Raw genomic sequence first — 13,960 nt, forward strand, 5'->3', positions numbered from 1 at the left:
CTATACCTCTATAGTTTCCTGCTACTATCTAATATAAAATCATTTTGCATAACCAAAAAGTTTCTTCTATCGACGAAGATTGTGGTATTAATAGAAGTTTAGCTGATCGTGAGCTAGGTTTATTAAATGTAAACTAAAGACGTCGTTCAATCATAGTGCTTTTAGTACATTACGTATTCGAAAAAAGTTATTTACTTTAAAGAGATAGCGTGTTCCTAGATCAATGGTAACTTGTCGTATCATTTAGGTGTCTAAGGCATTTTTTGACACAATTTTTTCGCCGCACGATGGAATTTAATATTTCGTCTGCTATTCTTGTGGTCGTCTGCTTTGCAACGTGTTTTTTGCCACGTATCTAGCGTCAGTGTACCGGTCCGGAGGGGCTTTTAGACAGACTCTTTCCAAATTGAATTAAACATTTATCATTTATAGAAATTGATCCCGTTGTTACTAAGTATGTTCTTCGTTATATTTAATATTTTTGTTGTGCTGCACTGGAATTTTGATCAATACTTATTATACCTCTTGGTTAAAACTCTAACGTAGTCTATAGTAACACATAGCCGACGTCTATAATACTTGCCATGTTAACATTCGCCCACAATAGAGTTTCATAATTAACTATATAATCAAGAGCTCTGGATATATTGCTTAAAAGATATTTAATGCCCTTATAAAGATAGTGCCTTTCTTTCACTGCAGTGGCCATGTTTTCTATTGTGCATTGAAGTAGTAGCTTAGATTATATACAGAAATCTAAAATGACTAACTGGTTTGGTAATGAATGTAAACGGAGCTTTTTCCATTATTCTGTTCCAAGCACTCAAAGTGTGTACTGTTCAGTCTTTAATCACAATTCACTCCAACTTATAATGGAAAATGATATTAAATGAAAAAATTAGGATTAACGCTATGCGTCAGCTTTTCAGACACAAATCCAGCAGCTGAATGTTAACTGAAAAGGCTAATTGAGAGATTTCACCTTTCTCTAGAAAATTGTCAGTAAGACATTTGTTCAAGAAAATGTTAGTAGGCCAATTTCACAATAAATACCCACATAACTTGTAGCAGTAGGATCTGCTAAGGGAATAAATAAAAACTTGTTGAGGTTAACGGTAATAGTAAGTGTAGGGAGCTGTTGGCTTGCAGGGCTTGCCACCACCCTCCTACGCATTGTAACCCGGCCACCTGAATTAAAGACTTATAAAAGTCGCTTGATGACTTAGGCTGAGGGTGGTGCCTTGGGTATTAGCCTAGCTGATAATTATTATGGATTTTAAAGAGAATCAACCCAAAAAAATTTGTAATCATTTTTTAATAATTTACATGATTTAACAGAGAATGAAAGTGAAAGAAGTTGATAGGACAGCTAATATAGCATGGTCACCTGCTGCGCAACATCCAATCTATTTAGCCGCTGGAACTGCAGCCCAGCAATTGGATGCTTCTTTCAGGTATGCTGTGCTATGTATGGTGCAACAAATTGAGTACTGGTGTATTGTATGGAAATGATTACATAGTCTTAGCATTTTTTTTTAATGCAAAGAGAATGAAATTAATGTTAACAATGATGTGTTATCGATTTCACCAGATATAATTTCTGTAGCATGCCTTGACAGAAATTGATTAAAGAAGTTATTACATAACAGTTGTTGTGATATTTTTAGTACTTCAGCAGCTTTGGAAATATATGCACTGAATCTTACTGAACCTGGTTTGGAAATGGGCCTAAAAGGTAGCCTATCTTTGGATCACAGGTAAACTATCATATCTGTAATTTTTGTCACTACTGTTATTTCTCAATCAATTAAAAGCAAAATTTTAAATTTAAAGAGATTTAATATTTAAATCTACTAGTTTTTCAGTTGTTAAATATAGCCCTTTCTACTTTAGATTTTTTCTATTAGAAAAGTTGATTATTAAGATCAATCTCCACGTAAGTCTATAATATATTTTTGTAAGAAGTAAGACTTGAAAATGTAGGTGAATAGAGGAAAATATAACTAATGCAAGAAAAATGGATTGTTATATTTATCCCAATGATTACAATACAATTCAAAAGAAACAAACTGAGCTTGGTTACCTTTCTAGGGAACCTTTCTTAGGGGCCAAGGGTTCAACTAGTTAATAGTGGGATGAAAGCGAGCTCTGGGAGGATCAGCTTCAGTTCTCAATTAATTTTTAGGGTTAGTACATGACCTGGAATACCTGGAAAAGTCAGGGAATTTGAAAGTTTCCAAAAGGTCAGGGAAAAGTTACGGAATTTGAAAATGGGCCGAAATAGTACGGGACTTTTAAAATGACCCCAAAAATAAATCCGGAAAATAAATTTTTGAAAAATGTCTTAAAAATACAGAATTAACATTTTTCACAATTTTACCCCAAAACATAAATTTATTCTACAAAAATTTAGTCAGGGAAAACTTGGAAATGTCAGGGGATTTTATTCTGGAAATATTGTGCGAACCCTTAGGAATCCGGTACTGGGCGATGGGTTTGGGAATTGGGCTAGCGAATTTAAGAGATATTACCATGAGATTTGGGGATATAACAGGACAGGTATTGAACTTTACTACCACGAGGTTGGATATAACGGGGCTAGGGGTGATAGTTCAAGGGCGTTGTCTAATTGGTCACTCGACGAAGTCTGGACATAATGAAATTCGCACTTCGAAACCATATTACAAAATAATGTAAAGATACCAAAAGCTTTTGATACAGTTATCACTGGCTACTTGGTTGACAATCACTTGTTATTACGTGCACAAAAAACGGTTCCTTCGGTCTCGATACCTCACTACACAGTCCTTTAGAGATGACCTAACTCTTACACGCACTTTACTCGACTATACATGACTTCCACCAAGGGCCACTCCTCTGGGCCAGACCACTTGCTCTTTCCACACTCTGCTTCACTACTGCTCCGTCTTTGAGTGAACCCCTATATATACATGGTTGCTCGGTTCTTATATCATCTAATTTATCGGGGCTGCCTTCAGTGGCACAATACAACAGAAAAAAATTAAAATATTATTATCTGCTTATTGTTGATAGAACTAGGCATTTCGAACATACCCATTATTTCACCCTGAATAGTGCCAGGTTCTTGACAAAGGTTGCAGAACATACTCTTTGTTAAGCAGCAAAATTGAAATTTACTTGATCCTACCCATGCTTTCAAAACATATTTCTAGAAATTAAACTTTACTTTCAGTAAAGCACTTTCCAAACCTACAAAACTAAGTTTTGGTGCAGACAAATTGAATTAAAAAAACAGCCCTGACACTAGATAACAAAAAAGCCATTATGTGGACAATTCTATGACCTGTGTTTTAAAAATTATGTATTTAATTGTTGTAAAGCTATCATAACAATTAATTATATTTTTGCCAAAAGCTGTTTAGTTTGTGTTATTTTTTATATTCAATGTTTAATGTTCTTTTTAAATTTGGCTTTAATATCACATCATTTTAGCAAAATGAACTTAATAATTTGTGAAATTAGAATGTTATTTTTTATAGACTGAATAAAGTAGCATGGGGGAACTTTGGAATGAATGATGAAACACGAGAAAGTGGAGTGCTGGTAGCAGGCTCAGATGGAGGAGACTTACTTGTGTATGATGCCAGCAAAATTATTAATGGTGAAGATGATGTAGAATTGTTTCATAGTAACAAACATTCAACTTCCATTTCTTCATTGGATTTCAATCCTTTTCAGGTAAACACATTTAACTACTTACGCATTCTAACCAAGTCACCTGATTTAAAAGCATCAAAAGTCGCTAGCTGCCTAGCTACTTTTTAGTTTGGTTTAGTTCTAAGAATTTAAACAGTTGGATGCTGTACTTTTTAAGTACCATTATTAAAGCGTGCAAAGTATATATTATTAATAATATCTGATAAATGCTGAAAATAAATTTATAACAAGAATGTATTTATTTATACTTGAGGAGAATGACTATGGAAACGATATTTAGTGCTGCTCCCAATTTTACCTTATGTTTGAAGAGTAAGCTCCCTCCCCTTAAAAAATCAAATAAGTCTGGTACCTCTTCGGTTCCCTAAAACTTACATGGGTAAATTATACCAAATTCTTGTACAACTCTTAAGTAGAAATTATTACATTCTTATTAATAACAATACTAAGAATCCTTTTTAATAATCTGTATTTTGTATGGCAATTCGTAGAATAATTTAATGGTTTCTGGTGGAGGAGAGTCTGAAATATTGATTTGGGACTTAAATAATCCTAACTCCCCAATGACCCCAGGTGCCAAATCACAAGTAAGGTCATTGAAATCTTGTTTAATTTATTTTTAGATAATTACATACATATCTTAAACCTCTTTAGCCATTAGAAGAAATATCATGTGTGGCATGGAATCGACAGGTTCAGCACATCCTTGCTTCCACCTTTCCAGCCAGATGTGTTGTATGGGATCTTCGTAAAAATGAACCCATTATTAAGGTGTCAGATTCAACAGCCAGGGTAGGTTTGCTCGATTTCAGTTTATAATGATGGTTAATTTGTCACCAGTTGCATATTCCATAAAATTTGAAAATAAATGAAATTATTTTTATAATTTTTTATTAGTTGCGTCTTAAAGTGGTTGCTTGGCACCCTGAAGTTGCGACTCAACTATGTTTTGCCTCTGAAGATGATCATAGTCCTGTTATTCAGTTGTGGGATCTCAGATTCGCAACATCACCTCTTAAAGTTCTTGAAAGTCATCAGAGGTTGGTCTTTTAAAGCCTATTTGCATAAGCCTACAAGGTGTTGCATTAAAGTATCTCTTAGGTTTAAAATTTATGTGGAGTAGTAGAACAAAGTTCCCTGTTATGTGACTAGAATTCTATTTTACACATTTTTTTTATTTTGTTAGAGGTGTTCTGTCTATAGCATGGTGTCCTCAAGATCCAGATCTTTTACTCTCTTGTGGAAAAGACAACAGAATTATTTGCTGGAATCCAAACTCAAGTCAAGCTGGAGGAGAGGTTCTATTTGTTGAATTTTTAAGCATTTAAGATGTGGAATTTTGATTTCATTTTCTTTTCAATATTTTAATATGTAGGTTGTTTGTGAACTTCCAACCAATAATCAGTGGAGCTTTGAGGTTGCGTGGTGTCCTAGGAATCCAGCTGTCATTGCAAGTTCATCATTTGATGGTCATGTCAGTGTGTACTCTTTGATGGGTGGGCAACAGCAATTGCAACCAAGTAGCAAGGTACTGAAAAACTTACGACAATCTAATTCAATTTAATATCAGTGATGCCTAAAACACTTTCACTAGAGTTTTAGTGAAATAAGGGAAATAATTTTTCTAAAAGTTTTATTCCTTAGATAGCAGAATCATTTCCTGGGGCTGATACTTTTACACCTATACAACCATCAATTTCTCGATCAGTATCAATGCCTTTACAAAAGCCTCCTAAATGGTTACGAAGACCAGTTGGCGCAACATTTGCGGTGAGTTCTCTTTTTCAACAGTACTATAATTATCTATAGTCAGTCACTTATTCATAAAAATAACAAATTGGGCACATGGGAATAAAACAAAAAAAAATATGTTCATTTGTGATATTTTTATTGATGATGAGCTTGTTACAAAGTTTTATTGTTGGCACGATATATTGAGAGGCTGGCTAAAGGGATTCTATCTGCTATTAAGTGTGATCGCAATTGCTAGTACAGGTTCCTGCCATGATTATTTTAAACAATTTGTCAATAGGCGCTTAAATAAACCCATCTCTGACTGTCTGCGCCCCTGTTGAAAAATTCTGCCAGATCTATGCACAGAAAACTCTCAGCTTTGGCAGTAGAAAGAGAAACCATAGATATGTAAAGTCGCAGCAGCAGAAACTCTATAATCGGCTATGAATGATCTTTTATTTAAAGGACTATTAGTTTCTTAGTTCTCAGTAATGCAAACATGATATTTGTTGTCAAAACTCATATAGATGGAAATCTGTTGTGACAGAAATGACTAGAGAAACTGGATTGGGGTTGATGAACCACTGTAGACATTTTAGCCACAAGAAATGCCCACTATCTGATTTAATCCCACCACTGATTTTAGAATGATCTTTATCAATACAATAGCTAAATAGTTTTATAGTATTCTTTTACAATAATTTCAAAACACATTTTGGAAGTCCTATATGTCTGCCCCAGCCCAAACTTAGCCTAACATATGGGTTAGAGCAGATGTATAAATCATCCTTAGAGTTTTTATATTTTTAGTTTTTTATTTTCTAGTTTGGTGGGAAACTAGTTAGTTTCTCCAATGACTCAAAGCTAAGTCATTCTGGCACTCCAACCCAAAATAGATGCGTTTTAATTAGTCAAGTTATCACTGAACCAACAATAGTTAAGAATGCTACGCATTTAGAAGAGTCATTGAAAGAAGGAACACTGGCTGATTTCTGTAAATATAAACTAGAGAAAGAAGATGACAATCATCATAAAATGATTTGGAATTTTCTCTATGTAAGTTATATTTTTCTTATTGTACCAGAAATCCATAACGCTAACTTAAATGGTTAACTAGTATACTTTCAATGCCTTTGTTATCAACTTTACTTTACAAGGTGTAAGACCATCATGTTATGTTTCGTGTTGAATTGAGAATGATAGTTTTAAGCCTTGGATTATCAATAGTAAAAATACCCCCTTTACTTTTTGTGAACATGTAATTTAATTATCCAAAAATTTTGCTAATATAATTTATTAGGATTTTCTTAAATCTATTTTCGGGTGTGTTCATTTTCCCAGCCTACCTTTTTTTATTGGTGGAAGCTAGATGGTATCCGTAATCTTGGCTTCATAATCCCACAGCTTTGTGATTTAGCCACAACCCAGTTCCAAAAGTGTATACCGTAGTTGATATGGGAAAATGATTATTTCAAGAAGCCATATGGATTTCTGCTTTTACACATTATAGTTAAATAACTTATATGCATGTTATTTTTAAGGCAAACTTTGATCCATCTCCACGTAGTCTCATGTTATCCTTACTTGGCTATGATCCGAAAGAAATAGCTGCTCAAGTACATATTTTTTTACACTGTTTAACAAGTTTTTATTATTACTCATCATACTTACTATTTGATAATTTCAACTTACAGCTGGAACCATTAAAGAAATCTGCAGAAACAAACTTACCTGCAAACATAAAGGATCTTAGTCTCACAGTACGTAAATGGATTTACATAGGCATATAATGTGGTTAAAAGTACTTAAACCATAAACGTTTTGATTACGATTGAAGCTTATTGTGATATAGATAAATTTCTGTATGTAACAGTACCTATATGTTTTAACATAATTAATTTAAGATCTTTGAATAATATAGAGGTAAATGGTACAACCGTTTACCTACATTGTAATGTAATGCAGTTTTAAAGGGGTGGTTGCAGGGGTGCTACACTGTAACCATACTTTCAGTGTTGCGATTTTTTTTCCACATCTAACACTGTAGGAATAATGTATTTTTTACCTGGTTCCTATCTATTCTAAAATCCTTGAAGTGCAATAATTGTTTCTCTTTAAGGGCAATAATTGTTGCTCTTTAAGGGCAAAAAAATGGATAAAGGAAACTGGCATGATGTAGTTTTAATGGAGTGCAATTATGGTATGAACTTAAGCATCTAGTTTGAGCAATTTCTGACAGTTTTCCTAATTTCTAAAAAGCACTTTTGCTCTGTCCCCGAGTTCTTCGGTTTTCCCTTTCCATAAAAACTTGTAGAGGTTAATGGTAATAGTTAGTGTGGGGAGCTGTTGGCTCGTGTGGCACGAAGGGCTTACCACCATGTAACCCTGCCACCTGTTTAAGGCAATTAAAAGTCACTAGATGACTTGGGCCTAAGGTGGTGCCTTATTATTATTAAGATTGAGACTTTAAATTACTGGTAATATTATGCTAGATTCTCAGAGTTGTAAAATACGTATAAATGCACAAGTGATTCTGTTCTTTGACCATTATCAAATTGTATTTTTCTGAATAGGACCAAGATTCTTCAAGTACATTTGATGATATTGCTGCTAATGTAAAAATTACGAAAGAGCCATTTCATATATCAGCTGATGATGATACCTCAGCCGGAACTTTAGCCAGAGCATTATTAACTGGGAATATAGAAGCTGCAGTTGAACTATGCATAAGTGAAAACCAATGGGCCGATTCTCTGGTATTGGCACAAGCGGGTGGTGCTGATTTACTTCAAAGCACGCAGAAACGATATCTAACATCAGTAGTTTCAAGTACAGCTAAGGTGAATTTAATTCCTAATAGCCATAGTATTAAAAAATGTTCATATCAGATAAGCAACGAATTACAGCAGTAGTTTCAGAACTTTCGTATATTTGAGGCACTTATATCTATTGTTTTTTATGTAAATAACCCGTGTATTGTTTTTATATTTAAGTTAATATCAGCTGTGGTAAATTCAGATTGGGAAAATGTTGTTCGAAATTGTGAATTAGAGTGCTGGAAGGAAGCATTAGCTGCAGTTTTAACTTATGCCGTACCCACAGAATTTGCACTGTTGTGTGGTAAGTAAAATGTTACATTTTCAGAATAATTAAGATAGTGAAAGTCCTCAGGTAGTGTTATTATTCCAGAAGCAAGTATCCCAAAATATTTTTCAATTCAATTTTCAATTTCAATACAATTTTATTTAACAATTTTGTTTTACATATACCACATTGAGGTGAAAAAAAATATTCAAAATATTGAAAACTTGGAGAAACTTACAATTAACACCCAGCCTTGATAGTTAGCCCCAGAGAGCTAACTATCAAGGCTGTGATTTGTAAGACTATTTTTTAGCTTAATGCTTATGCACACCTAAAAACGACCTTCAACTCTTTAAAATAAATCTAGTAGTCATTTTTACCTTAAACTTTTTTGAACTCAGCACCCACTTTTAACCTTGAAAAGTAAAACTTTTTATTATATAATGAAAAAACAAACCAGAAAGAGGTTGGATTGTCCATCCTAGCCTAGCTTTCTATGCGCTCTAGCTCAATTCAGTAAATCTTTCCTAATAAGAAAGTATAGGAAATTATACACTTGATAATTATTTCACTCTTGAGTCGGTAGTAGCTCATGATCTATACACCCTTACCAAAAAATAAGTGGTCTAAGAACTATTTAAGTTGGTTTTAAGTTTGTATTTGAGACAAATACCAACTAAAAACCTACTTAAAAACAACTTAACACCAACTAAAAACTTACTTAAAATGTTACTTAGTAAAGACCATTTAAAGCCAACTTAAAACTTATTTAAAATGTTACTTAATAAAGACCACTTAAAGCCAACTTAAAAAATAATATGTAATTTTCTGACCACTAAAAACCAACTAAATACCAACTTAAAGAAAAAGGCATTTTCCCACCAACTTAAAACCAACTTATTACCAACTTAACTAGTTTACTGAAATATGCTGACCACTTAAAATCAACTTAAATGTGAATACCAACTAAATACCAACTAAAAACCAACTTATTTTTTGGTAAGGGGCATTTAAAGTTTAATTCTGTTGACTTTCATGATGCGTAAAGCTACTCCTATTAATCATTGCTCCATACCGTAGTTATATCTAGCCCTGGCAACACTGTAAAGGCGTCTACTTGCAAGTTGAGGCAGTTGCTTTTTGTATGCCAAAGGAGTTTACATGTTCTATTTTGATATGTCCGAAAATAAAAGTTTTTTCTTTTCTTTATCAGTATAAAGCTATAGTTTACTCATAAGTAGTTACACCAAATCATATGGTAATGTTAAATAGTTCAGGCAAATATTAACAAATTCATTGCATTTATTTAAATACCATAGCTCCAAATATAAAAAAATAATTGAAAATAAAATAAATCGAAAGGACCGCATTTTAAAAATTCAATCAGTATCTTTTCTTGCTGCGAAAATACTTCAATCGTTTAATTCTATGACTACTATTATATTAGCTGGTTAAACAGATTGTTTTTGTAAATTTAGTAATTGGGTTTTTCAATTTGTCTTAGATATTTTGGGAAAGAGACTTGAAGAAGAAAATTCACCAGAGTATGTTAAAAATGCTATGCTTTGTTACATATGTTCAGGAAACTTGGAGAATTTAACGAAATGTTGGGTTTGCATAAATAACAGTGATAATAGTATTTCCTCGAGCTCTTTGCAAGTAAGTTGGGTTTAATTTAGAATTTTTTTCCTTTCCAACTACTTTTAAAGTCGAATGAAGCATCAAGCATTACAAAATTTTTGTCTTATTTGTGCCTTAATATAGGGGCAAGATTAATTCATTAGAAAATGCTTTATCTTTTAATCTATTTGATTGGCTAAAGCTTGGTGCTTCCTCTTTAAAAACACCTAGTAATGTTTTAATGAGTATTTTATTGTTACATTTTTATAAAATTCCACTAAAACTAAAACGTAAAATTTATAATGAAGTGGAAAGTTCTAAATTTACCAAACGGTTTTAGATATAGATAATTGCTTAACTTTCACAGTTGCCCAAATTTTGAATTCCTAGTGCTGCTAATTACTTTAGGATATACTATTTTTAATGTTATCCATTTTTATTAAATCTTTTTTTATCATTTAAAAAATGCTCATTAATTCTTAATATTTTTTCACATGTTAAGGGGAAATGGCATCGTGGATGTTGCCATCTTCAGTTGTTTTAGTATTTGTTAGAAGTAGCCCTAACGTATTTAGTACACTTTCAAAAACTTAACAATGTTAAAAGTCAGGGTTATGGGGAATAATTAGAAAAATTTATCTTTAAATACGTGGTGAGGTTTTTACTGATGAAGGCCATTTAATCAGTCAACTCTTCATGATTTTTAATTGAAGTTTTTAAAATTACTCTGACATTCTTTACAAACGGTTTTTTAAAACTATTGAGTATACTTCCCTCTATTTATTAAAATAATTTTGATAATGTTAAACAGAATAGTTAATTTGTTATAACATATTAAAAGCTAATGAACCTGGATTTGCATGAAAGTAGCCTTGAGTTATGATTACAACTTTTTGAAAGCTCCATTTTGTAGTACTTTCCTGTGTTAAAAAATGTTTGACGAAGTTAAGAATATATATATATGCTGAGCATATGATGATTCCTTAAGTACTTGATCCCATAGACATTGTCATCCTTTATGGAAATGGTCTGATGGGAAAGTGATAACTTAATCTTCTCCCTGAGCCAGCAAATATTTATGCATTGAAATTAACAAATCTATACAATTAATAGAACTATTCATTTAGTTTAAGTATATTTTCAGAATTTAATAGAGCAAATGATGATTTTAAAAAGGACAATGGAGTTGATGGGAAGTCAGGTGGAAATTAAGAAAAATGGTGTGTTATCTGACCTTTTGGGAAAATATGTCATCTTGTTAGCTACACAAGGAAGCCTCGCACTAGCCAGTACTTTTATCAGAGATGCTTCTGAGGTTAGTGGGATGGATTCAATTATATAATATAATAATGTTATAAAACTTAAGTTCGTTTTCTTAGCCGTCTTTAATGACATTGAAGGATCGACTATTAGTGGCTTTGAGTCCTCCATCTGATGGTCCGTCTAAACCAATTACCACACATGGTGCTTCTTCTCAACAATTTGGTAGCAGTGCTGTTAACAATCAAAGCTACGCCCGACCTAATTCCAATTTTTCATCCGGACAGCAAATCCAGAAAGAATCTTATCAACCACGTAATCAAGTATGAACTTTTTTGTTATGTAAACCTTTTTCAAATCAAGGGGTTGTAATTAAATCAAGGAAACTTAAGTTAAGGAACCACCTATGGACTGCATTGTAAAGGATGATCATTCTTTACAATGCCGTCCATAGGTGGTTCCTTTTAACTTAACATTGCGTGTATACTAATCTCCACCACTCTCCCCCTATTCGGCTTTGTTATGCAACTCTTTTTGAAATTTTTTAGGTTTAGGCTTAGTTTCTCTTCTCAGTGTTATAGTCGCAAGCCAGATTTCCCGCATGGTACTGGCGTGTCCCAAATAGGACGAAACCGTTCTACAGTTGGAATTTCTGGCTATTTTATTTATTTTAAATTAGTTTTTCACTCTTAAGATCTATTTGGTCTGAGTTTCGCGTCTTTTTGTTTGCTCGAAGACCTATTAGTAAGTTTTTAAATTTCGTCAAATTGTTTAGGGTTTAACTTTATTATCCCTTTTCATAATGAACTAATCGACTTATTCGCTAATTTTATCATCCAAGGAAACTTAACTTGTTTTGAGTTTTTCCTCCAACCTCACCTGAAATTAATTTGAGGACAGATACTGTAGTGTAGTGTTGTTTAATGCGTCCACGTATAATTCTAGTATGAATATTAAACTATGTAGTTTTCTATCTGTCTTAACACGTTTTATCGAAACGTTTCTCACATGCCACCAACCGCTCCAAAATATTTGTGATGGGAAATGTTATGAAACTTCATAATTATACAGTTTGATATTTATGGTTGAAATAAATACATGGTACATCTTTCAATAATTTAACTGGTCAAAATATTTCCATAGGTTAAACCACCAGCTCCATCTTATGATTCATTCTATAATCCTACTGCCCAGCTTCAAGGTGGCATGGGCCAGAGTTATTCCACGATGCCTCCACCCCCTCCTCTTCAAGGCAACCCTTATATTCCAACACAAAGCACTCCAACTCCACCTCCTCCCCCTCCTCCAACATCTTCGGAATCAGTTTCTTCAGCAAAAGGTATGTTTTACCTATTTCTGACATTTCAGTAACTTGAGATATTTGTATTAACAAAGGGTATTTTATTAATAATTAAAATTTCCCAAAGCAGATTTTAAACCAATCACAATGCCTAGATTTTATTGTAAAAATGTTTCACTAGTTATATTTGAATCCTAGTACTTTCAAATTTCCATTTCTGTTAAGCTGATGTTATTTAGTTTCATAGCGAAATGTAATATGAAAACATTCTACTCACAAGGAAATAACCCGTGGTGATAATCGCCAATTTTGTTCAAAATCGAGTATAATGTACACCTCCATGTAACTTTAAAAATCTGCAAAGGAAAAGTTGCGACGGGCTTTCGTTTTGCCATGGCAACCCAAAACGTTTTTGACAACTGGATTTTGAAGTTTTTCCATTGAAAATAACATGGGAATCTGAAGGATTTTAAGGGTCAGCCCAGCCCCCTGTGAAACTTTTTAAAATATGAAAAATTTTGAAAATTTCAAAACTTTTAAAACACATCAAAAATTGATTTTAAAAGTTAAATAATAAATATAATCAAGTTTAAATGCAATTTGATCAAAATGAGTAAAAAATGACCAAATTCAGTAAAAATGGGAAAAAATAGTAAAATGATAAAATAGTGATACTTTTAGAAATTAAAAAACAATTTCAAAATTGATCAATTTTGATCAGAAATAAAAATTTTGATCATAATTTAATAAATTTGATAAAATTAGATTAAACTTGATTATTTATTTAAATCGAGTAAAAATGAATAAATTTATTTGATCAATGTGATCAAAATGAGTTCAAATAAATCAGAATGAGTTAAAATGAAAAATATAAGAGAAAATGAATAAAATGCCAGTAATTGAAAAAATAAAATTAGATTAAACTTTGATTATCAGCGCATTTTGTCTTCCATTTCACAGTTAAACCCCACTATAGGTGCAAACGAGTAACGACCCAGCTTTTTTTCAAAAGATGAGGTAAAATTAAATATTAGCTTTGTCATAAAGTTGTTTAATGACGTTCACAGTCTATTTAAATTGGCCGCCATCCAAATTGATGACGTCATATTTGGCGCGGTTTTTGTTATCGCGTAGCATGCGTAGTTGACCCCAGTTTTTAGACAAGCTTACGTTTGATGCAGTTGGGTCATAGCACTCCCTCTCCCTCGAGTATGGTTGTAATTAGTTAATACTTAATATTTATTAATTTATTCGTTATGTTAA

At 32.7% G+C, this 13,960-nt stretch overlaps 1 protein-coding gene across 1 annotated transcript in view; it reads left to right on the forward strand.

The window, feature by feature from the left end:
- Positions 1-266: 266 nt before the first annotated feature.
- Positions 267-13,960, forward strand: part of Sec31 (COPII coat complex component secretory 31) — a 35,710-nt gene continuing 22,016 nt past the window's right edge. The window contains exons 1-19 of the mRNA XM_090178861.1: positions 267-454; positions 1,339-1,454; positions 1,668-1,757; positions 3,522-3,720; positions 4,191-4,286; positions 4,354-4,491; positions 4,597-4,739; positions 4,886-4,997; positions 5,075-5,227; positions 5,344-5,469; positions 6,259-6,489; positions 6,975-7,049; positions 7,128-7,193; positions 8,007-8,273; positions 8,427-8,553; positions 10,022-10,176; positions 11,282-11,452; positions 11,517-11,720; positions 12,541-12,736. Coding sequence (XP_090034987.1) covers positions 1,342-1,454; positions 1,668-1,757; positions 3,522-3,720; positions 4,191-4,286; positions 4,354-4,491; positions 4,597-4,739; positions 4,886-4,997; positions 5,075-5,227; positions 5,344-5,469; positions 6,259-6,489; positions 6,975-7,049; positions 7,128-7,193; positions 8,007-8,273; positions 8,427-8,553; positions 10,022-10,176; positions 11,282-11,452; positions 11,517-11,720; positions 12,541-12,736 — 2,662 coding nt within the window. The 5' untranslated portion in view covers positions 267-454; positions 1,339-1,341. The remainder of the gene's footprint in view (positions 455-1,338; positions 1,455-1,667; positions 1,758-3,521; positions 3,721-4,190; positions 4,287-4,353; positions 4,492-4,596; positions 4,740-4,885; positions 4,998-5,074; positions 5,228-5,343; positions 5,470-6,258; positions 6,490-6,974; positions 7,050-7,127; positions 7,194-8,006; positions 8,274-8,426; positions 8,554-10,021; positions 10,177-11,281; positions 11,453-11,516; positions 11,721-12,540; positions 12,737-13,960) is intronic.

This window comes from Leiobunum rupestre, chromosome 6, assembly GCF_980474605.1.
Source record: "Leiobunum rupestre chromosome 6, qqLeiRupe1.1.hap1, whole genome shotgun sequence".
In the NCBI taxonomy this organism is placed as follows: Eukaryota; Metazoa; Arthropoda; class Arachnida; order Opiliones; family Sclerosomatidae; genus Leiobunum; species Leiobunum rupestre.